We start from the raw sequence: 25,691 nt of genomic DNA, 5'->3' as shown, positions 1-25,691 counted from the left end.
GTGCACCGGGCCTCTAGTATGCATATAAGATCTTTGGTTAATCTCTTCCTGCCCTCCCCTCCCCCACTTCCCTCTGAGATTCATCAGTCTGTTCCATGTTTCCATGCCGGTGCGTTGAGCGTCTACCCCCTGGTGGTCAGTGTGCATCATAGCTACCAGTCAAATGGTTGGACGGTTGCTTAGGCTTTTATATATATAGATTTATAGATAATTTTGACCCATAGTTTTATTATTTAGGTGTTAACCACTTGATATTCTCCAGAGTCTAAGTAACAGAAAAGATTTACATTTTAATATTTTTTGAGAATTAGGTTTAACGGACTTTTTTTGGAAGCAAGAGATGAACATTAGCATGTGCCGTGAAAAAGCTGGTGGACAGTGATTCACTAGTGCTCTTCATGGTTTAGCATACCTCGAATATATTATGTTAGGGATGTTTTGGTTTGCATATAACAGGAAACCCAACTCAAACTGGTTTACACTTTAAGGGGTATGCATTGGCTTATGTCATTGAAAGTTCCAGAGGTATTGTGGGCTTCTGGCGTGGTTTGATTGGGATTCCAGCTCTGTTTGCTGAGATTTGCTTGGTTTTGTTTTCCACTGTTTGTTGGCAGAATGGTGGTAGGCATGGAACAGAATGAAAGCCATTATCTAGGATGAGAGTGAACAGTGTTTCTTGTCACTTTCTCAGAAGAATAAGGAGGATTGTTACACAGAAGCCCCCAGCAAACCTCCTTTGATGCATTGCCCAGATTGGATTACCCGCCCATTCCTGTGGCCAAGGAAATGCTATGGTGCACTGGTTGACGAACCCGCACCTTTAGCAATTGGAATTAGATTATCTAGTACCCTGATTGGTCTGGAGCCCTCTCTGGAGCAGTGAGTAGATACCAGACAGGAGAATAAATCTATAGATCAGTGGTTCTCAACCTTCCTAATGTCGCGACCCTTTAATACAGTTCCTCATGTTGTGGTGACCCCCAATTTCATTGTTACAAATTGAACATAATTAAAGCATAGTGATTAATCACAAAAACAATATGTAATTATATATGTGTTTTCCGATGGTCTTAGGCGACCCCTGTGAAAGGGTCGTTCGACCCCTAAAGGGGTCGCGACCCACAGGGTGAGAACCGCTGCTATAGATAGACACTGGGTAGGAAACCAAGAGTTGCAGACTACACTGAGGGTCGCACACTAGGTTATGTATGGGGGACTCAGACATAATAGACACAGTTCTTTCATTAAGGGGAGCTCATGGTGAGATGCAGCAGTAAAGAAGGGAAATAGAGTGCATTCAAGTTGGCAAGTTGAGCCTGGCCTAGGCTGCATTTGTAAACCTCTTTTCTTTGCTCTTGCTGTTTGACTATTATCAGTGCCTTTCCAACTTTTCAGTTTTGGAATTTTTTGTTTGACTCTGTCTTCCCCATTACCATGTGAATCTTTTTTAAAATATATTTTTATTGATTTCAGAGAGGGCGAGAGAGATAAAAACATCAGTGATGAGAGAGAATCATTGATTAGCTGCCTCCTAAACTGAGGATTGAGCCTGCAAACCAGGCATGTGTCCTTGACTGGAATCGAACACAGGACCCTTCAGTCTGCAGGTCAACACTCTATCCGTTGAGCCAAACCGGCTAGGCGTACCCTGTGAATCTTGAGAGTGGAAACCATCTTATTCGTCCATGCCCATTGTGGTGCCTGTGCATAGTAGGCAGCACATTGTATTTGATTCTACATGAATGAATCGGTTGAGATTAGAGTCCTCTAAGCACTTACTTGAGTAATTTAATTTTTAAAATCCCTGTCATAGGCCACATATGGTCAGTGTTAGTTATCGAAGCTCACAGATAGCCTTGCCAGTGCCTTTTGCATTGCTCGAGAGGCTCTGAGACATTCTTCACAGCCTCAGGTCTTGTGCTATTTAGAGTTGTGGGCTGTCCCAGGAGGAGGCTGTGTATAGTGTTTTGATCTCCTGGTGCTGGCATTGTTTGGAAGCTATGTTCATCCTTATCCTGATGTCCTGGGAAAAAAGTGTCCCTTCTTCCCACTAAATATAGGAATTGCACACCTTACAGTACTCTTTTCCCCTCTCTGGATTTTGGAATAGGTGTATGCTTAGCTAGCAAAACTAAGGGCTTTATTAGCTTGGCTAATTAATAAATGGGGGGTGTTATGCTCAGGGCTTTCCCTGATGTGGCAGTTGAATTTCCCATTGAGCTCAGGGAGTGGGGTACAGGTTGAGCTGGAAAAGCTTCACAGAGTCCCGCCACCGGAGTGCAAGTGCAGCCCTGGACCAGGCCCAGGTCCATTGCCACTCCCCTGGCGTCCTTTGGAGCCTCTACCCATAGACTCATGCTGCTTTTCTTCCTTCCTCGTGACTGTATACTGACTTCTGGCCTTCTCTGCTCATTGAAGACTCTGGTATCTGCCTCACAGCCTTTCTTTCCACTGGAGTTCTGCTGTCTTCCTGCATAGTTTCATGTCCACCATACAGCCTGTCAAGCACCTGGCTTTTGTCCGTGGTCTCTTCTAGTCCACCTCTGGCTCTCTCCTGTGGCGATACTCCGGGTCTTATCATCAGCTGAAGTGGCTTCGGCTCCAGCATTGCTAATTCAGATAGAAACAGTTGTCCTTCTGCTCAGTGTGACCTTGGTTACCACCGCTCTATTTCTCCAGGGTACTGGCTGCTCAGCTTCATGCTGCCAAATCCGTTGGCCACTGTGCAGCCCAACTTCCTTGACACCGCTGATACTCTTCTCTTTATTGAAACATTCCTTGTTGTGACAATCTCAACTTTTACCTTTTGTTGTCCACATCTTTATTTTTTTTTAATATATTTTTATTGATTTCAGAGAGGAAGGAAGAGAAAGGGAGAGATAGAAACTTCAATGATGTGAGAGAATCACTGATCAGCTACCTCCTGCACACCCCACACTGGGGATCAAGCCTACAACCCGGGTATGGGCCCTGACCGGGAATCGAACCTCGACCTCATGGTTCATAGGTCGATGCTCAACCACTATACCACACTGGCCGGGGATCTGGTCCACATCTTTCTGGCAATTCACTACTTCTGCCTTTGCCAGTTCTTTTTCTCTCCCTTGTCTTTTCTGGATTTCCTTAAAACAGCCCTGTTTCCCTTTGTCACTCCTATTATAAGTCTCTACTGTATCTGTATCTTTTGTTCCTAAACTGTTTATGACTCCCCCACCCCCCCTCCCCCCAAAAAAAAGAGAGAGAGAGAGAAAGATATTATTGCAGTAAATTAATCCAGTGGGTATTTCCTTGAGAACAGGAATCCATTATTAAGGCAATTAAAACTGATACTACATGTGCTCTAGCAAAGTTCTGTCACCATCTTCTTGATAGTGACTTTGGCCAGTTTCTTCTGCTTCTGCTGGCTTTTATTTTCTGGACCATCTGTCTGGGATCATAGGTAATGGGCATCACTTGGTTGGAACCATGACTGTCCTATGCAGAGCTGGGACCTGCACCGAAGTCACTGGAACACTCAGGTTGCTGCCGCTCTCAAATGCCGGGCTTAGTCTTCAGCTTGAGCTTCAGTCCTTCATTCATAGTTTTTTTTTGTTGTTTTTTTTTAACAAACTTGCTAGAGTTTGTCAATTGAAATTTTGTTTCAGAGAGTGAACTACTATCTTTTTGTTTTGTTTTGTTCATATTTGTTATCTTTATTTCTTTTCTTTTTCTAACATTGACTTGAGAGAGAGTGGGAAATATTGACTTGTTCCAATTATGCATTCATTGGTTGATTCTTGTATATGTCCTGAGCAGGGATTGAATCTACAACCCTGACCATACTCTAACTGAACTATCTGGTCAGGGCCTTTATTTCTTTTCTTTTCTTTTTTTATTTTTAGATTTCCTTTGTTCCTTTTCTAGCTCTCTGAATGGAAAACAGGTTTCAGCCTTTCTTTTTAATGATGTGCTCCAGGCTGTAGAAGTCCCTCTAAATATTGCTTTAACAGTCTCCCTGTTAGATATGTGGTAATATCATTGTCACTAAAATCTAAATATTTTACTTACACTTTTATTCCCTTGAATCTCTAACCAGGTTTTTTTGTTTGTTTTTCTTTTTCTAAGCAGGCATTTTTTTTTTTAGTTTCTATTTATGTTGTTTAATTTTGTTCTTGATTAATGTATTTGCATTATATGATCATAGAATTTTTTTTTTTAAATCTATTTTTATTGATTTCTTCAGAGAGGAAGGGAGAGGGAGATAGAAACATCAATAATGAGAGACAATCATCGATTGGCTGGCTCCTGCATGCCCCCCACTGGCAACTGAGCCAGAAACCGAGACCTCCTGGTTCAGAGGTCGACCCTCAACCAATGCAACACACTGGCTGGGTGAAATGTTCCATGTATTTTTGAAAGAATGTATGCACCCAGGCTCAGGGTGACATCTGTGTATGTGTGTTTGATCAAGTTTTGAATGCTCTTCACATTGTCCATAGCCTTACAGTTTTTGTGGCTGCTTTATCTATCAGTTCTGCATACGTCTGTTCAGTACTCACTGATTCTGGACTTGTCCATTTCTCTTTGTCACTTTTTGCTTTATATTAAATTCAGAATCGTTACTCTTTGTAGATTGTTCTTCATGTTGGTATACTGTATTTTTTCGTTATCTCTTCTTTTGCCCAAAATTTTACTTTGAAGATTGGAAAATCAGCTTATTTTTGTTATCATTTGCATGGAATGTCTTTCTATCCCTTATTTTCAACGTATTTATGCAATTTTGTTTTCAATGTGTCTTTCTGGTCCTCTTAAATGTTTTCTATTTCATTGTTATTCATGACACGCTCTTTTTCCCTCCCTCCTCTACCTACTTTCACTCCATCAGAAATTCCTCCAAAGTAGATATTGAATACATCTACTTTTGTATTCACTGTTCTCATCATGTTGCCTGGACACCACACAGCCTTCTGACTGGTCCGCTTTGCTTTTGCTGCCCTCTAATTTATTCTCTATGTAGTGGCCAGAGTGATCTTTAAAAATGGGAATCTGGTTGTCACTCCCAGGCTTAACATCTTTCAGTGGTTCTTGTTGTGTTTAGTATTAAAAACAAAAATATTAGCATGGACAACTAGGCCCTGCAGGAGCTGGCACTAATTACCTTATTATCCTCTTTCCCCTTTACTGTATCTTTCTCATTGGCTTCCTTTTAGTTCTTCTAACAAACCTTACCCTTCTTGCCACCGATTTTTCTTTTTTTTTAATTAAATCTTTATTGTTCAGATTATTCCAGTTGTTCCTCTTTTTTCCCCCCATAGCTCTCCTCCACCCAGTTCCCACCCCACCCTCTGCCCTTACTCCTCACTGTCCTTATCCATAGGTGTACAATTTTTGTCCAGTCTCTTCCTGCACCCCCACACCCTTTCCCCCCAAGAATTGTCAGTCCACTCCCTTTCCATGCCCCTGGTTCTATTATATTCACCAGTTTACTCTGTTCATCAGATTTTTTATTCACTTGATTTTTAGATTCACTTGTTGATAGATATGTATTTGCTGTTCTTAATTTTTATCTTTACCTTTTTCTTCTTCCTCTTCTTAAAGGATACCTTTCAGCATTTCATATAATGCTGGTTTGGTGGTGATGAACTCCTTAGCTTTTTCTTATCTGTGAAGCTCTTTATCTGACCCTCAATTCTGAATGATAGCTTTGCTGGATAAAGTAATCTTGGTTGTAGGTTCTTGGTATTCATCACTTTGAATATTTCTTGCCATTCCCTTCTGGCCTGCAAAGTTTCTGTTGAGAAATCAGCTGACAGTCGTATGGGTACTCCCTTGTAGGTAACTGACTGTCTTTCTCTTGCAGCTTTTAAGATTCTCTCTTTGTCTTTTTTGCTCTTGGCATTTTAATGATGATGCGTCTTGGTGTGGTCCTCTTTGGATTCCTTTTGTTTGAGGTTCTCTGCGCTTCCTGGACTTGTAAGTCTATTTCTTTCACCAGGTGGGGGAAGTTTTCTGTCATTATTTCTTCAAATAGGTTTTCAATATCTTGCTCTCTCTCTTCTTCTAGCACCCCTATAATTCTGATGTTGGTACGTTTGAAGTTGTCCCAGAGGCTCCTTACACTGTCTTCATATTTTTGGATTCTTTTTTCTTTTTGCTTTTCTGGTTGGGTGTCTTTTGCTTCAGTGGGGCTTTGGTGCTCACTGAGTCTTCCCCCTGAGTGTGTCCCTTATGGATCTGAGGAGTTGTAATCTGGATGGTCCCACTCTGACCACTGGGTACACTGGCTCTTGGATCTAAGGAGGTGCTAATCTAGCCTCTGCCTGAGGCTACCCAGCAGGAGCTATGAAGAGATCTGCAGATTCCCCTTCTTTGTTTGGGTTTTGGAGGTGCCCAGATGAGGCCTAGCTGTGAAGCAATGACTTGGGCCTTCTCTTGGAAGTTCTGGGTCTGTCTGGCCCAGCTGCAGTATGTTAGGTAATTTTCAGATTGCAAAGGGCCAGGGCATTCATATGCAGAAGCCTCTGCCGCAGCTGGTGTGGGGCGGGCTCTCAGGGAATCAACAGGATGGAGCAAACAGCTACGGCTGATCCTCAGCCCTGCCCTAAGAGGCCCCCGTCTCAGTGTCCTGGTAATCGCTGTAAGCACCTCTGAGAGAAAGCCGTCCTTGAGTTCTGCCCACTGCCAGACAGTCCAGTTTCTCCCTGTATGAGTCTGGATCCCCAGAGACTTACTGGAACTGGAGTTCAGAGCAGTCGGGGGCTTGTGACTTCCTCCCGGTTGAAAAAGACAACTGCTTCCTCAGTTGCCAGCCCTTGCTGTGTGCGCCTCCGTACCTCTGCACTTTACTTCTGCACCTCCTCTGAGTCTCAGTGTGCTTTTCTCTTTCCTTCTAGTTGTAGAATTTCCACTCAGCCAGCCTTCCTGTAGTTCTGGACGATGTCCGTTTTGTCTTTTAGTTGTATTTTTGAAGTTTTTGTGGGAGGCAGTAATTTCCAGTGTTTACCTATGCCGCCATCTTGGTTTCTCCTTTGCCACCGATTTTTCTTATGTGCTGTTTCCTTTGCCTGGAATGTACTAGGTGTACCAGTTAATAATGCAGATGTTTTTCAATAGATGGAGTTACACATGTTGATATATATGCAATTTGATATGTATGCTATTTTGTTGTATTGACAGCAAGCTTCAAAACTTCATATGTCAAATTTGCTGAAGGTGTTAACATCATAGATTTTTTTCTCACTTAAAAATGTTGAATTTCGTGCCAAAAAAGCATTTGTGGGAAGTGTTAATTCATTACTTTATTTTGAAAAAAAAGTTATTGTATACTTCGGGAAGCTTATGGTGAACATGCTCCATCTCAAGATACTTGTGAACACTGGTTTAAATGCTTTAAAAGTGATGATTTTGATGCGAAAGACAAGGAACGTCCAGGTCAGCTGAAAAAGTTTGAGGACCAATAATTACAGGCATTATTGGAAGAAGATACGTGTCAAACTCAAAATTAAACGTTGCTCAGCAAACAATTTCCTATCGTTTACAAGCAATGGGAAAGATTTTAAAGAAAGGAAAATGGGTGCCACATCAACTGAACGAAAGACAAATGGAAAACCAAAAAGTCATCAGTAAAATGTTATTCATTGGCACTAAAGAAAGTCTTTTTTGCATCCAATTGTGACTAGCGATGAAAAGTGGATTTATTTTGAGAATCCCAAATGCACAAAATCATGGGTTGATCCAGGTCAACCATCAACATTGACTGCAAGGCCAAATCACATTGGAAAGAAGACAATGCTCTGCATTTGGTGGGATCAGGAAGGTGTGGTGTATTATGAGCTTCTAAAACCAGGTTACACCATTAATACTGATCGCTACAGACAACAAATAATCAATTTGAACCATGCTTTGATCGTGAAACAACCAGAATGGGGCAGAAGACTCGGCAAAGTAATTTTGCTTCATGATAACGCACCATCACACACTTCAATACTAGTTAAAGACACGTTAAAAGATCTTGCCTGGGAAGTATTAACCCACCCGCTGTATTCACCAGACCTTGCTCCTTCAGATTACCACTTGTTCTGATTGATGGCACACGCACTTTCTGAGCAGCACTACAAAACATACTAAGAAGTGGAAAATTGGGTCTCTGAACGGTTTGCCTCAAAACAAGAAAAGTTCTATTGGGGCGGTATCCACAAATTACCTGAAAGATGGGGGAAATGTGTAGCTAGTGATGGACATTACTTTGAGTAAAGCACTTTTGTTGTTTCTCTTGAAATTACCATGTTTTCTTTGATTACAAAATCCGCCATTATTAACTGGTACACCTAGTACTTCCACTCCCTATCCCTTCACCTGTTTAATTCCTACTTCTTTAAATCTTAGTTCATGTCATTTTTGTCCAAGCCTCTTATCCTGACCCCTAGGCTAGGTCACATCTCCTGTTAGCTTCTACCAGGTCATCTCTCTAGCACATGTCATGACAATAATAAAATAATTTGAATTTGAAGTTTAATATCCCTTTTCTCCCCACCCCCTAAACTAGATTGCAAACACAGGAGAGCTGGTTTTATCTGATCTTTGCTGAATTCCTTGTCTCACTCAGCGCCTTTAATGTATTATAGGCATTCTATAAATATTTGAATGAATGGATAAATGTATAAGTGACTTTGTCACTTGTTTATTGATGTGGTTAGATTACTATGATAAGCATATTGTCTTGAATATACTTGGTATTTGATTAAATATTTCAAAGAATCAATCTCTGATCTTTCTCATCTCTGTCTTGAGATAACGTACTTAAAGAACAAAAGCTGTATGTGAACCCCATTCATCTGTACCTTACTCCTCTCTTCCCCCCTTCCCCATACATATCTACCACACATACATCTTACCTTAGCACTGGCAACAGGGAGGTGCATGGAAGAAAGCTAAGAAATCGGTTGTCTTAGAAGGAAAGTCTTGTAATCATTCGAATCACTAATAAGTTTGGTGTGTAGGAGTTTTTCTTTCACTGGTGGCAGTGAAAGGGAATAATCCCCCCGCTCCTCCTCCACCGATTAAAGTTAAAAGTTAAGGGTATGTTTATGATAGAAACTCTGGAAACTTCAAGTAAGGAAAAAAAATTCTCATCTCCCACAGCTGTTTGTGTTTTGGTGTTTTTTCTGCCAAACCTTTTTTGGTGCTTAGTTATGTATTTTAAAATAATTTAAGTTCCCAGTCTCTAATATTGTGTCTGGTACCATGTAGATGCCCATGAGTATTTAGAGAATAAACCCAGGTATGTGTTCTTTTTCAACTTTAAGATCTTCTGCAGCTTCCTAATTTAGTATCTAAATAAGCATTGCTTTTGCTGATGGTGTTCATAACCTATTTTAGAGTAGTTGAGCTTTACATGAAGGTGTGATTTTTTGTTTTGTTTTAATGAACCTATTAGATCATTGTAGAAAGTTCCTTAGGCTAAATATTTTGGAGTTACTTGTGAGTTCTTTCTTTTTCCTAGTCTACTTCCAATTCTTCAGTAAAGCCTGTTGGGTCTGCCTTAAAATATATCCAGAACCATGCCCTAGCCGGTTTGGCTCAGTGGATAGAGCGTCGGCCTGCAGACTCAAGGGCCCCAGGTTCAATTCCGGTCAGGGACACATGCCCAGGTTGTGGGCTCAATCCCCAGTAGGGGGCGTGCAGGAGGCAGCTGATCAATGATTCTCTCTCATCGATGTTTCTGCCTCTCTCTCTTCCTTCCTCTCTGAAATCAATAAAATACATTTAAAAAAAACCTCCTTAATATATATATTTATATCCGGAACCTGATCACCTCTACCTCCACCTTCACCTCCTCAGTTTAAGGAAGCATGATCCACTTGGATCATCTCAGTGGTCTCCAGATGGGCTCCCGCTTCTCCCCTTGCCTCTAACAGTTTTCTGATGGCAGTGGTGATCTTTTAAACAGTACAGGTCAGATCGTGTTTTTCCACTGCTTAAAACTTTTCGATGCTTGTTCACATCACTGAGAACGAGATCTAATTTCCTTATTATGATCCGGCACCTTCTTTCTCCCCAAATGCCTGGAGTGATTTGCTACCACACTGTGAGCACATTCAGCCCTCTGAGCCATTGTGTGTGCTCTTACCTCTGACTAGAATCCTTGCCACAGGCTGGCTCCCTCACTTCTTCACATCTCTGCCCAAGTGTGAGCCTGCCAAAGCAGCTTTCTGTTGCCCAGCCGGGAAAGCATTACCATCCCCCACCGTCTCAGCCCCTCAACTCCCTTCCTGTGGGGCATTTCTTCGTAGTCCTCATCACTCTCCAATACACACTGATTACTCGATTACCCTCCTACAGTCCATGGCAGGAGGGGGCTCTGTCTGCATTGCTGAGACCCCAGTGCCTACACAATGCTTCGAACATGTAGTGGAGCTCAGTAAATACTATTAAGTGAATAGGGAAAGGAATTTATCTCGATTAACTTAGTGAAAAATCTTCATTTAGGACATAGGTATGATGACTTGTCAGAGGTATATTTGATTTCTTAAATAGGTAATAAATCCACCTGGTTCAAAATTCAAAGGTCATGCGGTGATGTCTCTCATCCTGTCCCCTAGTTCCCTGTCCTCCCCAGAAGTAACTAGTGTTAAGTCTTGTGTATATTTCCAGACATGGCCTGTGGTTTTACAAAATCACAGATACAGTCCTCTCCATTAAAAAATGCAAATTTTAGCATCTGTATTTTTTCATACCTTTTTTTGGTTTGTTTCCTAAAATGTATTTTGGAGATTATTCTTTGTCAGTGTGTAAAGAGCTTCTTTATTTGGTTGATGGCAGCACAATGTCCCATTGTACGAATGTACCATAGTCCCTCTTTGATGGACATTGAAATTGTCTCCAGTCCAGTGGGTAACTCTGCAAACTATGCTGCAATAAATAGCCTTATACAAGTATCATTTTGCCATGTTGCTAGTATATCTGAGGATTAAATTCCTATGAGTGGGATTGCTGGGTTAAAGAACATGTGCATTTGTGGTTTTGATAGACATAGATTGCCTTCCACAGCTTGTACCAATCTATACTTCTGGCATAGTGTGCTATTATTTAATCTTTGCCAGGCTGACAGATGAGACATGATATAACACCATCGTTTGTGTTTCTCATTCTATGAGTTAAGCATCATTTCATATACTTAAGAGCCATTTGTATTCTTGTGAGTTGTCCATGCCCTGTACCATTTTCTACTAGGATTTTGGTGTGTGTTTTTCTGTTGACTTGTAGGAGTTCTCTTTTATGCAGATTAGCCCTTAATCTATAGTCTCAGTTGCAGACATGCAGACATTTAGTTCCATTTGTTAGTTGACTTCTGGTTTTGCTTGTGGTGTTTATTCTAAGTAGAAATTTTGTTTTATTTTTTAATAGGAATATGTATTAATTTTTTCTCATGGCTATGGGTTTTGGGTCATACTTAAATCTCCTAACTATATTTTAAAACATCTTCATGGTTTCTTCTTGTACTTCTGAGTTTCATTGTTTACATTTGATATCTCCTTGATACTGCTGAGATTTATTCTGGTATAAAATGTAAGATGAGGTTTCAAACCACACACACACACACACACACACACACACACACACACATACTTTTTTGTTTTGTTAATCCTCTCATGAGGATATTTTTTCCATTGATTTTTTTAGAGAGAATGGAAGAGAGAAGGAGAAAGGGAGGGAGGGGTAGAGGAAGGGAGAGGAACATTGATGTGAGAGAGACACATTGATTGGTTGCCTCCTGCACGCACCCTGACCAGGGCCGCACCCCGACCAGGGCCGCACCCCAACTAGGGCCAGGGATGGAACCTGCAGCCTAGATACTGGGAATCGAACCCAAGACTCTTTGGCGCATGGGCTGACACTCTAACCATTTAGACACACCAGCCAGGCAAATAATTAGGATTTCTTGCTATTTCTTGATCTCTATGTCTTATATGAGGGATAATTTGTCTGCAGTTTTCTGCTGAACTCCAAGTGGTGGAGAACAGTGGGGCCACGTCCAGTATATTTTTCAGTGTAAGTTGTGGTTATGTTTGTGTTATCAATGTTGACTTAAAAAGAGTGGGTGAAATGCAATCTACTGGTAAACATTGTTTTGAACAGATTTTGTAGAATTTTTATTTGGTAAATAAAGATTGATAAGATTAGTAATGAAAGAGGCAATGCTAGCTAGTTTAACTTAAGGAACATGTTTAATAAATTATATAAAACTAAAGAAATGATTTTTCTCTCTCATTTGAATGACTCATGTTTGAGCCTCTTAGCTCCCTTGATTAATGCCTAGTAATACCAGTTCATAAAGAGGAGAGTTTAGTGAGGGCTTGAGTCTCAGGTGGCCGTGTTTCTCCTTTCTAGTAGACTCTCTGTGTGGGCCATCATATTGCAGAAAGAAAGCTTTTGGCTATAGTGATAGAGGGAGTTTGGGATCACCTGCATCAGAATAAAGATGGTCTTTCACTGCTTTTGCTCTTTTTCCCCCCATTTCCAGGCCACTCAGTCTGGCTTTACCTATGGTCCCATTTCTGCTGCAATGCCATTTTTACCTCGTGGCTAACTTTCCCAGGATTTGTAAGTCTCACTCTACTGAAACTGTCAAACCCAAGCTGAGCATAGTAAGCATGCTAGCCAACCAGTGGCCTCTTCAGAATCTCTCTGTCCCCATTTCTGTGGTGAACAAGATGACCAAGCTCAGACCTTGTTGCCCCTGCACACTTGTTTTGTGTGTCCGCTTGACTCAGGCTCTCAAGTGCCATCCCACACCCTCGCCTCTACTGTTGCCTAAATATTTGACTTCCTACATTTACTGAAACCATCGAGCTCCTCTTCTCTCTTCCTTTACAGCAGTGGTTGTCTTAAGTGTGGCCCTGCAGCAGCAGCATCAGCATCTGCTCAGCATTTGAGGAAATGCAGATTCTGGGGCCCACTCCTGATCTGCTGAGTCAGAAACTCTGGGGTGGGGCACAGCAGTGTGTTCACCTTGCCGGCCAGGTGATTCTGATGTGCTAACCTTTGAGAACCACTGGCTTACCAGATCCAATTCAAGGCTCTCCTCACAGGAAACTTGCAGTAAAAGCATATTAGCTATTTAATTCGTAGATTATATTAATAGCTATTGATTAATTTGTATATCATCACAGCTACCATTTATTCAACACCTACTCTGTGCGGGGCACTAACCTAGGTGCTTTCACATAGACCGTCTCATTCTCACAAACCCTGTGCAGACTGGGTAGTGGTTTCCACTTTCTATACAGGTGAGTGAGGAGAGGCTCTGAGGGATGAAGGGCTTGCCAGGGCTGCACAGCTGGCAAGTGGCACATCCTCTCTAGCATTCCACTCTGCCTTTCGTGTGGACCCTTGTTCCCAAGAGTACATGTGAGTATGTGACTGTCATGTGGTCATAGAACAAATGGTTGCAATACCCACATTTCTGATTTCTCCCATCATAGTCTTAACCCCATCCACTGAGTTAGCAGCCTTTCAGCTTTTTTAGAAATAAAAACACAGGCTATTTTCTTTCTTTTTCCTAATATTCATTTATTTACAGTACGTCAGAGAAGTGGGGGGTAAAGGAGGCTTTGATATCATAGTCCAGCTTCCACATTTTCACATAGCCATCATGTTCTACTCAGTGTATTTGTCTCAGAAATTAACTTGTATTTCCGTTGAGATGTACATTGGTATATTAGACAGATCTGGCCTCTGAACTTATTTTTACAACTTAAGAAATTATACTACATTGAATTTAGTAAAATCTTAAGTGGCTGGAAAAAGTTATTTTGCTGGCTTTGCCTGAGTCCAGCTGAGTGGTGAGAGTGAAGGGGACAATATCAGCTGATTGCACCCTTCTTCAGCCCCGGGGACAGGGTCATTTCTGACGAGGAGAGAGGGCTGTCGTTTAGGCTACAGGTGCTTCCTCTCTTTGACCTTACCCCCTCCTCACTTTCAGATGTCCCCCCATATATTTGAATACACAGATTTTTGGACAGGCAACTAGATAGAAAAATACACTTTTTTTAAGTGCCTGTGAGGAATCAAATATTTGTTTTCATGCTCACACACTGAACTTCTTGGTTTGAGTGCATTTAACAAATGTAAATTGATCTTATTGACTTAATAGTGATAATGTTTAATACATAGCACTTTGTGTTCAAATCACCTTACACATTTAACTCCTTAATCTTTAAACATTGTTTGTTAGAACTGTTTGTTAATATAGTACCCCTTATCTGTGGGGGTTATGTTCCAAGGCCCTCAGTGGATGCCTGAAACTGCAGGTAGTGCCAAACCCTATATATACTGTGTTTGTTCCTGTACATACACGCGATACTTTCATTTATAAATTAGGCACAATAAGAGATTAACCACAATAACTAATAATAAAATAGAACAATTATAACAATATGCTAAAGTAAAACTTATGTAAATGTGGTGTAGATATGCTGGACAAAGGGATGAATTATGTCCCAGGTGGGATGGCACAGGATGGCGTGAAATTTCATCACACTACTCAGAATGGCACGCATTTTAAAACTTGTGAATTATTTATTTCTGGAAGTTCCCATTTGATATTTTTGGACTATGGTTGAATGTGGGTAACTGCAAAAGCAAAGCTACCAATAAGGGGAGGGAGATGATACTATATTCTTATTTTCCCATTTTGTGGAAACGATGGTGTGGAATGGCAAGAAACTCGTCTAAGCTCACAGGCTAGGAATGTCAGAAACTCAATGATTGGTGCTCCCAACCATACTTCAAAGTGTAATGTAAGTTTTCAACTAGAGTTTTCTCTAAAGTTTTACACTTTTGAAATGGTACACTAGTCAATGTTTTTGTTTTCCTGGATTAGGGCCTGCGCGGCGGATGGGATTGACATGTGAGTTCGCACAGAAATAATTCAGGTTCTTTAAAAATGTTAAACAATTGAGTTGTTTGCCAGGGACTCAGGCTGAAAGAGCTGTGGGAGTGGGCTTTGGCCTTAGTTGCTCAGGAACTTTGAATTATCAGGAAGCAAACACCTCCCTTCTCCCGACTGTTCTGCCTGCAACCTCAGCCTAGAGTAGCTGCCAGCAGCTGGAACACCCAGTGAACTTTGCACCAACTAGATGAGTGTCCTTTGGTTTATGCTAAGCTTAATGAGCTTTGCAAGGATTTCTATACTTTTAATATAATTTCAAGTTCTGAGAACTGGTTGTTGTTGTCTGATGTAGAACCAAGAAGACCACAGGCAAAAGGAAAGGAGACAGAAATGAGGGCTTTGGGTTCAGTTTACTAGTGCTTTTCCTGAGTTTACTGGGTGTAGTACACATAATAGGGAGTAAGACTAGAGCTCCAAGTTCAGTTGCAGTGTGAATTGATTGGCTGATTTGGGGCAATTAACTTCTTTGGTCTTAAATTGCAGCATCTTGAGAGCAAATGTGCTTGTTTTTTTTTTTTTAAAGTTCCTCTCCAGCTCTGTTTGTCTTCTGATTCATGAATGTAGACCATTGTATATAGAGATATATCACACACTCACTCACACTGGGAAATAGTTGCTTCTTCCGTCCACTTCTTTGTAAATAGCTTTATATTTAACTTTTTAAGTTAGCAGTTGCAAGTTTTTAATTATGCATGTTTTATTACATGAGATAATGAGTGATAAGTGCTTAGAGTGAAGCACTTGTTGCCAAGAGTTAACTGTCGGGTTATGGTTGATTTCAGCCCTTACTGTGGAGCTTCTCATTCAGTGCCAAGCTGGTGGCCTGCTAACCTACATTTAAAATACAGTTTGTCCCAGCTGAGGCTATAAATATAATTCCATCCCTATTGAGCTCAATATTTTTATTTCAGGCCTTAACATTTAAATGCTAAAATATTACTGAATGCAGAAAAACAAATTCTACTGTGTAACCTTTTTAGCTTTTTTTTTTTTTTTTCAGGACAGGATAATTTAAGATTAAGTTTTCTTAGGATTTCTAGAAAAGCATGGGATAGATGATAAATTCTCAGTTCAATTCTTGTGAGAAAGATGTGGATTCAATTTTAGACCTACATTAGAGGCAGATTGGGAGGCAAACTTGGAACGGATTGGATTTCTCAGAGGGCTCTGGGAAAAGTTATCTTTATTTGCCACTGTAGCACATTAGGAGCACACGGTGAACCCTTCTCACACTGGAGTACTATTTGAAGAGTGAAACAATAGAACCAGCCATGGTCTTATCTGTCTGTCCTTCCTCGTCTCATTGAGTGACATCACTGGTGCCACAGAAATGTTAATAACCAACTCCAGTGGTCCTAACTCATGTGAAACTTATGATGGAATAAAGCATCACCATCCCACTCACCCATTTACTTGATGTAACAGTAAGCTCCTTTTATGGTGAATTTTGCAGTTCACAAGCCACATGTTTTCCTGTGACCCTGTGCTAGGCCATGACATGGTTTAAAACTACTAGAATAATTTTGAATAGTTTCAGTAGTGTTTTTGGACTGTTTGTTTTTTTCTCCTTTTCTATTTAAAAATATTACACAAGTAATACGTGATTATTGATAAAAAGTTAGAAATTAAGATAAGCACACATTAAGAATGGTATAACGAACTTCCATATACCTGTCTCCCAACGTTGCCATTTGTCTCATGTCCACTATTATCTCACCCTTACAGTGGAGCAAATCCCAAACATCATATATCTTCTGTATTTTTTCTATGTGCATGAACTAGTTTTGGAAAAAACCATTACATTTTCTTTTCTTTTCTTTTCTTTTTTTTAATTAAATCTTTATTGTTCAGATTATTACATTTGTTCCTCTTTTTTCCCCCCATAACTCCCCTCCTCCCAGTTCCCGCCCCACCCTCCGCCCTCACTCCCCACCCTCCGCCCTCACTCCCCACCCACTGTTCTCATCCATAGGTGCACGATTTTTGTCCAGTCTCTTCCCGCATCTCCCACACCCCTTTCCCCCCCAGGAATAGTCAGTCCATTCCCTTTCTATGGCCCTGATTCTATTATGATCACCAGATTATTTATTCACTTGATTCTTAGATTCACTTGTTGATAGATGCATGTTTGTTGTTCATAATTTGTATCTTTACCTTTTTCTTCTTCCTCCTCCTCTTAAAGGATACCTTTCAGCATTTCATATAATACTGGTTTGGTGGTGATGAACTCCTTTAGCTTTTCCTTATCTGTGAAGCTCTTTATCTGACCTTCAGTTCTGAATGATAGCTTTGCTGGATAAAGTAATCTTGGTTGTAGGTTCTTGGCATTCATCACTTTGAATATTTCTTGCCATTCCCTTCTGGCCTGCAAAGTTTCTGTTGAGAAATCAGCTGACAGTCGTATGGGTACTCCCTTGTAGGTAACTGAGTTTCTTTCTCTTGCTGCTTTTAAGATTCTCTCTTTGTCTTTTGCTCTTGGCATTTTAATGATGATGTGTCTTGGTGTGGTCCTCTTTGGATTCCTTTTGTTTGGGGTTCTCTGCGCTTCCTGGACTTGTAAGTCTATTTCTTTCACCAGGTAGGGGAAGTTTTCTGTCATTATTTCTTCAAATAGGTTTTCAATATCTTGCTTTCTCTCTTCTTCTGGCACCCCTATAATTCTGATGTTGGTACGCTTGAAGCTGTCCCAGAGGCTCCTTACACTATCTTCGTATTTTCAGATTCTTTTTTCATTTTGCTTTTCTGGTTGGGTGTCTTTTGCTTCTTCGTATTTCAAATCTTTGCCTTGATTCTTGTGCTCCTCTGGTCTGCTGTTGGGAGTCTGTATAGTATTCGTTATTTCAGTCCTTGTATGCTTAATTTCTAGTTGGTTCTTATCATAACATCGAGGGTCTCATTAGATTTCTTGAGGATCTCACTACATTTATCGGCGGCTTCTAGACAGTTCTTAAGAGACCTTAAAAGTGTGGTTCTGAACTCAATATCCTCCATTGACAGTTTTGTCCTGTTTCTTTGTCTCCGCATTTTTTATGCTTTCTTGGTGCACCCCCTAGTGGTCTTTGTGCGCAGTCTTGTTGTAGTTAAGCCTTGATTGTTGTCGGCAATACCGGGGGTGATTTGACCTCCAGGCTAACTGGCTGTTGAACAAAACTTAAGACATATGCCAGGAAGCAAGATCTCAAATGCTCCCACTACATTTTCATATGTAAAAATTTTACATTTGAACAGTCTGTTTTTTGACAAATTCATAAATATTCTTTATAGTTGGTCTCTTGATTTATAAGGGTCTTTTTATTAACTTGTTTTGCTTTATTCTACAAGACATTGAAAATAACAATATACTGTTATTTTTAATAATTTGATTACAGGTCTGGCCAGTTTGCTCAGTGGATAGAGCGTCAGCCTGCGGACTGAAGGGTCCCAGGTTCAATTCTGGTCAAGGGCACATGCCTGGGTTGTGGGCTCGGTCCATTGTGCAGGAGGCAGCCAATCAAAGATTCCCTCTCATCACTGATGTTTCTCTCTCTTCCTCTCCCTTCCTCTTTGAAATAAATAAAAATATATATTAAAAAATATTACAGTATGAATAGTTTTTATATTTCTTTGAGATTCTTTTTGTAGAATCCCATTAAAAAAACATATTTTATTGGTTTTAGAGAGGAAAGGAGCGGGGGAAAGGGAAACATCAATGACGAGAGAGAATCATTGATTGGCTGCCTCTTGCACACGCTCCCCACTGGGGATCGAGCCTGCAACCCAGGCATGTGCCCTTGGCCGGAATCGAACCCGGGACCCCTCAGTCCGCAGGCCGATGCTCTATCCATTGAGCCAAACCAGCTAGGGCATAGAATCCCATTTTTATTGTTGCATTTTTCATTTAATGATATAGTAAGTGATATAGTAAAATAAGTAAATTACTACCTTCATTTAAATGGCTACATGATATATTCACCCATTTCCTTCTTGGAACACATAGGATGTTAATAATGTTTTGTTATAAACAGAGCTGAGTTGACTGTCTTTGTATGTGTGTTTGCTCATTAAAAGTGGTTAACATTGCCTGGCTGGCATGGCTCAGTGGTTGAGTGTCAACCTATGAACCAGGAGGTCAGGGTTCGATTCCGGGTCGAGGCACATGCCCGGGTTGTGGGCTCAGTCCCCAGTAGGGGACTCTCACCATTGAGGTTTCTATCTCTCCCCCTTTCTCTTCGAAATCAATAAAAATATATTTTAAAGAAAGTATTTAACATTTAAGATAGGAAACAAACAAGAATGTTTCTAAGTTTAAAGCTCTATTACTTTTTCACAAAGTAGAATCAACCCCAGATTAAGAAACAGCATTCCTGGCCACCCAGAGCCTCCCCTGTGGCTCCTTCCTCACTCCTCAAGGGTGACCACTGTCTTCACTTCCAGCATCGCAGATTAGTTTTCCTGATTTCGAACTCTATTTAAATAGCGTTATTTAGTAAATGCTTCTCAAATTGTGTTTGAGATCCTTCTGTGTTCTGTTCTCAGTGCCTTACCCCAGGAGTAGTAGTCCCTGGATAGCCCACTGTGTATATAGCCTGCTGTAGATGGACGTTTGTGTTGGGCGTTTTTAGCTAATACAGATAGTTCATACATGTGAGAAATATCTTCTAAAGCAGTGGTTCTCAACCTTGGCTGCACATTAGAATCACCTGGTAATCTTTTTAAAATCCTGATTTCTGGGCCTCATCCTCTGGAAATTCTGTTTCTTTGTTATGCGGTGGGACCACAATATTAGTAACAAAGAAACAGAATTTCCTGAGGACGAGGCCCAGAAATCAGGATTTTAAAAAGATTCCCAGGTGATTCTAATGTGCAGCCAAGGTTGAGAACCACTGTTCTAAGCTAGGAGTTGGATTTATGTCTGAGGAAAGGAGGCTTTTGCTGCATGTTGCCAAATTGTCCTGCATAAAGGCTGTGCCAGTTTACACTCCATGGGAGTTAGATGAGGCCTGCTCCTCCACATTCCTGTATGTGCCCGTCTTACTGGTCCACGTTTTGAAACTGGTGCTATTGCATTACTAGGGCTATACTAGTGCCTGATACATTTCAGATGCCTAAAAGAGCTTTTTAAATTTCCTGGGGAAAACCAGAAATATTTAAGTGGCTCTTTCTGTGGCGGCCTATAAAGCAGTTATGCCCTAAAAAATGCTGAGTAGTTCCAGTGATGCTATAAGATGAAGGAAAAATCAAAGCTTTCATCGTAGTAGTACTTGGGATGGGTCAGCTCTCTGTGACTTTCATTAATTTGAGGCTACTTTCTTCAGCTGAGGCCTGGCTGGACCAGACTATTTGAATTACAGAGGCCAAAGTCAGTGCTTAGGTCACTGTTTTAGTGGCTGATCTCTCTTCATTGTATAAGACAAGTTCAGTGTTCTCACTACCTCTCTTGCTTCCTGTTTGAAAATACAGCAACGTACAGGCTCCAAAATGCCGTCTTTAATGTAAAATTACTGGTACACATTGGTGTCATTTTCTGAAACTTTGTACGTTACAGATTTAGTAGTTCGTTGTCCCAACTGAAGTTGGGTGCTTGAAAAAAAGGTAGCCTCAGCTTGCTCCGGTTAAAGCACAGTCCTAGGCTCAGTGAAGCCTTGGGCAGATCACCACCTCTCCCTGGGCCTCAGTTTCTCTGTAGGATGAGAAAATGGTGGCATGGAAATGGCAGTGCCTCTACACACTTAGGGATTTAGGGCCGCTCTCACTTCAAATGGGAGCTCCTCTGCTGAGGAGCTGATATTACTGAGCTACTTGAATCAGAAAAATTTTAAATCAGCTATGTGCTGTGCCAAACACTGTAAGCGCATGAACTGTCCACTAGTAAATGTAGGAACACGAGAGTATAGTCCTTAAGCAGCTTCTGGGCACTGCTCCCTGCCTTGAGTGGCCTTAGTTGCCCGGTGCTGTCACACCACTTTTAGAAAGTTGTAGAATTCCCCACCCCACCCCTTTCATGGAAACTTTTAAAAATTATTCTCTAAGAACATCAAATGAGGTGTTTTTTTTTTGCAGAAATGAAAGTATCTTGCCTTTTCTTCCATTTGAAATGTTGGTGTTCCCGTAAGAATGGGAATGCATATTTCTATGCATCTTTAATGGGGTTTAATAAAAAATAGGTTATTTGAATATATCAGCATTTTAATGAGATGAGATCTGGTTTTAGGACATGTGCAGATTGAATTTATCTGGCGTTTATTCATAGTTTTTCTTTAATGAAGAAATCAGTATTTCATTCGCCTGGACGAAGCACCACGACAGCCTGGTGGCCTTTCGCCTTGATAGACTCACCCTGAAAGTGGAGTGCAATATATGAAAATGAAGAAAGGGCGAAGGTGCTGCAGCTTAGCAGCTGTTTAAGTTCATTTTAAAAAACTACTTAGAGGGAAGAGGAGTAGATTTTGCATAGCTAACAGTTTTAAGTGACAGCTGCCTTGGGAAAAAATGATGCGAGATAACAACAGAAGCCTGTTATTTCAGGAGACATTTGAGTGACAGCCCTGGGTGGGGGGAAGGTGCTTCCTCCGGCACCACCTGCCCCCTGCAGGTCTGCAGGGAAGCTTTCTGTGGTGAACAGCAGGCAGTCCCACAGATGGTTGCTCTGAAGACCTCACCGAATGCATTTTGCCTATTTTGTACCCAGGCACCTCTTCCCACTGTGGGATGGTGGCAGGAAGATGGCCCCTGCACATCACATCTCATCATCTGTCTGGGTTCTGAGATGGTCTCACTTTGCCCTTCCATCTTCCTCATGGAGTCCCGTCCCTCTCCTCATGGCCTGGAATGTGAGTGGCGGGTGCTCCTTCCGGGCGCCGAGCCTTCAGAGCATGCTAGTAAGGGACGTGGGACGGCTGTTGTCAGTGAGGGTGGGCCTGGTGTGTTTCAGAGGAGGAAAGCAGAGAGGGAAGCTGCTGTCCTGTTTGGGAAAATTATGTTGGAAGGAAAACATGCCCTACCCCGGGGTTCTGCTGTTGTTTGAAGGAAATTTAGGGCAGAAAGGAATATTTCTGTTTCTCCTATTTCTATTTCTTTGTAGGCATTAATGAATGAGGAGACTTTTCAAAGCCTCTATGATAAGCAAAAAATCCTTATGCTTTCAGAAGGAGACATGTAAGTTGAAAAGGGGAGCTAACTTTTCTCAAGTGGCAGGCATCATACTTGGGACTTTTGTATTTTACTCCATTTTAATAAAAACAGCCCTTTGAGGTAAATGCATTGTGAAGGTAGGGCTGGAATCTGGGCCACATGGAGCAGGGCTGGAATATTTGATTCCCACCTCATCAGGCATGGGGGCATGGAGTCACACAGTGATGGAATCAGAGGAGGCAACAGCAACGTGGTGCAGTTGGAGGAGCCAGCGGCAGAGTACAGGTGCAGGGACTCCAGCAGAGCTTCCTCACAGCTGATCCTGTCCCTGTCCCCATCTGTAAGATGGGCCTGGCAGGGGAACTTAGGGCCCTGGTTTGTGACAGCACCAGAGGAGCTGATGCAGAGGAGCTTTGTCACCAGGATGTGACTTCCCTCTGTCTGCTGAGGGCACCCACAAAGGCATTCGTTGTTAGGTATGATTTTGGTCAGCAGGAGGATCATATGTTTGCTTTTATATCTGTCTGGCTGCTTGTCTCTTCTGGATTCTAACACTTTACTTTTCTTTCCCTCCATTTTCAGAATTGCTTCATTTCTACAGTAGATATTTAATGAGACCTATGTGCCAGGTTAAGACATAAATTTCTGCCCTTTCAAACACGGAAACTGTACAATTGATTGACATTGTTTTCTACTGGGATTAGTGATCCCAAACCCAACTGACTTCTTAACACCCCTGCTCTGATAAAGGTTGGACTCTTTTAAATATTATTTGTGCCAATTTTGCAGGGTTTTGTGATGTAACTGTTGAACTGAAGATGCAGAAGGATGGGTTGTACATATATATGGGTGTCTCACAGATTAGACTGGATTTTTGTTGTTGCTAATTTTCACCTGAGGATATTTTCCCACTGATTTTAGATAGAGTGGAAGGGAGGAAGGGAGAGCAAGAGAGAGACGCATTGCTTGGTTGCCTCCCACACGCGTACTGACCAGAGCCCGGGATCTTACCTGCAACTCAGGTCTGTGCCCTTGACCAGGACTCGATCCTGAGACCCTTCAGTGCACAGGCTAATGCTCTAACTATGGAGAAACACCAGCCAGGGCTAGACTGGTTTTGTTTCTACTTAAAGGGCAGGTGGGTTGGACACCAGAGCCTGTGCCATGCCTTACAGCTGATTGTTACCTGAGTGTTAAGTTGTTGACCTGAGTGTGAAGTGTGGGCAGTGCGGTGTTTGAAAATCGCTGTTTGGTATTTTTGTCATGGGAGCCAGGTTAGTTTCCACTATGTTGAAGAAAACTTCTCTTAAATAGTGCTTGAGCCTTGTTCACAAAGTGAACATCTCAGCTCTGAGTGGTCAGAGCCTCATTTCATTCAGTCTGTGATTTGGAAGGTGCTGGCGTTTTCCCAGCCCCCCCCCCCCCCCCCCCCGCCCCAAAGACCAGTTAAATGTGCATGGTCCAGCCCAGATTGTGGACTCAGCCCCTCACAGGCGCTAGGAAGCCCGGTCTCCCCAAGAAAGGCTATGGAGCAGCCCTGCTTTGGGATCCTGAGTCTTAGGCAGGACTCCACAGGTCTCCTTTCTGAGGAGGGGAGCTCTCACAGCCCTGGGGAGTGATCCCTTGTTTACTCTGGGCCCCAGTCCTGGTTGCCTGGGATGAGGGCAGAGTGACAGTAGAAAGCACGACCTCGTCTCCTGGGTTTCAGATGGGCACGTTGGAGCTTCGATGCAGTGGGGTTGCTCCAGCTATTTTTGACTTATCCATTCAGGCTGTCAGTGACTCAGCAGGCTCCTGACTTTTTCATTGTTTTTAAAAGGAGCTGGACTTTCACAGTATATGGAATACAGTTAATATGCTGCGGCTAATGAATGTGGCACGTAGTGATCAGCACTCGCGAAGGTGAAGAATGCCTCCGGAGGTGAGATCAGGAGGAAGTGCCACTGGTGCTGCTTAAGCAGAAGCGTGTGGATGTCAGGGTGGGGTAGGTGCTCTAAGTGAGAGGAGGATGTGAGGAAAGGCCAGAAGGTGTGCAGAGCACAGGCAGTCCCTGGGGGTGAAGTGTGTGGAGGGGCCCACTTTAGGAAGGCCTGTAGATACCAAGCGAGGGAGTTGGCCGATGTTATGTCATGCCTGGCAGAGCCTGGGAGGATTTGAGTGGGAGAGTGACCTAAGGCTTCATGAAGATTAACCTGACGAAATGTGTGGGCAGTGAGGTGTTTGGTTGAATTGGTTGTGGGCAGAAATGGGTGGAAAGAACCTGGTGCTTAGCCAAGGAGGCCGACCTAGGCTGGGTGGGGTCTGGGGAAGACTTCTTGGTGAGGCTCTGCAGCCATCATTTGGTAGGGGTGCCATACAGGGGGCCCAACTGAGGCAACAGGCCTTTATGCTTGAGAGAGGGGCTTAGGAGGAAAGAGAGTGGTGTCTCGTGTAGACAGGGTGAGCTTCTGGTCTGGGTTGGGTATTTGGCAGCTGTTAGATATGCCAGTAAAAGGACTTGTTTCTGGCAAGTTTTGTGGGACTGGTTCTCTCTGAGGTGATTCTCAGATGAGGAAGGAGAATGTGAAGTTTTGGGAAAATGAAGCCCATCTTTATTTATTTATTTATTTATTTATTTTTGCTGTCAAATTTCTTCTTTTTTTAAAAAATTAAATCGTTATTGTTCAGATTATTACAGTTGTTCCTCTTTTTCCCTCCATAGCTCCCTTCCCCCCTTTTCCCACCCCACCCTCCACCCTCACCCACCCCCCACTGTCCTCATCCATAGGTGCACGATTTTTGTTCAGTCTCTTCCCGAATCCCCACACCCCTTTCCCCCCCAAGAATAGTCAGTCCACTCCCTTTCTATGCCCCTGATTCTATTATAATTACCAGTTTATTCTGTTCATCAGATTATTTATTCACTTGATTTTTAGATTTACTTGTTGATAGATGTGTATTTGTTGTTCATAGTTTGTATCTTTACCTTTTTCTTCTTCTTCCTCTTCTTAAAGGATACCTTTCAGCATTTCATATAATACTGGTTTGGTGGTGATGAACTCCTTTAGCTTTTTCTTATCTGTGAAGCTCTTTATCTGACCTTCAATTCTGAATGATAGCTTTGCTGGATAAAGTAATCTTGGTTGTAGGTTCTTGGCATTCATCACTTTGAATATTTCTTGCCATTCCCTTCTGGCCTGCAAAGTTTCTGTTGAGAAATCAGCTACTCCCTTGTAAGTAACTGACTGTCTTTATCTTGCAGCTTTTAACAGTCTCTCTTTGTCTTTTGCTCTTGGCATTTTAATGATGATGTGTCTTGTTGTGGTCCTCTTTGGATTCCTTTTGTTTGGGGTTCTCTGTGCTTCCTGGACTTGTAAGTCTATTTCTTTCACCAGGTAGGGGAAGTTTTCTGTCATTATTTCTTTACATAGGTTTTCAATATCTTGCTCTCTCTCTTCTTCTGGCACCCCTATAATTTGGATGTTGGTATGCTTGAAGCTGTCCCAGAGGCTCCTTACACTATCTTCGTATTTTTGGATTCTTTCTCCATTTTGCTTTTCCTGTTGGGTGTTTTTCGTCTTCATATTTCAAATCTTTGACTTGATTCTTGCGATCCTCTAGTCTGTTGTTGGGAGTCTGTATAATATTCTTTATTTCAGTCAGTGTATGC

General features: G+C 41.9%; 1 protein-coding gene across 26 annotated transcripts in view; it reads left to right on the top strand.

Moving 5' to 3' along the window:
* The window catches only part of WDR20 (WD repeat domain 20), a 59,462-nt gene that overhangs the window by 8,768 nt on the left and 25,003 nt on the right, over window positions 1-25,691 (top strand). For 4 of the 26 annotated variants that reach the window (XM_036316462.1, XM_036316498.1, XM_036316402.1 and 1 more), the window contains exons 1-2: window positions 22,376-22,518; window positions 22,625-22,792. The exons of 12 other annotated variants lie outside the window; for them this stretch is intronic. Coding sequence is in view for 2 of the 14 variants with exons in the window: in XM_036316587.1 (XP_036172480.1) it covers window positions 21,600-21,741 (142 nt within the window). In the remaining 12 variants the exon portion in view is untranslated. Of the gene's footprint in view, window positions 1-21,599; window positions 21,742-21,992; window positions 22,067-22,240; window positions 22,519-22,624; window positions 22,793-23,864; window positions 23,964-25,691 lie in introns of those variants that run through there. 10 more of the 26 variants (XM_036316587.1, XM_036316569.1, XR_004968740.1 and 7 more) reach the window with 9 other exon arrangements.

Source organism: Myotis myotis, unplaced genomic scaffold, assembly GCF_014108235.1.
Source record: "Myotis myotis isolate mMyoMyo1 unplaced genomic scaffold, mMyoMyo1.p scaffold_m19_p_1, whole genome shotgun sequence".
Classification (NCBI taxonomy): Eukaryota; Metazoa; Chordata; class Mammalia; order Chiroptera; family Vespertilionidae; genus Myotis; species Myotis myotis.
Note: the sequence above shows the minus strand (reverse complement) of the source record. Positions and strands in the feature narration are given on the sequence as shown.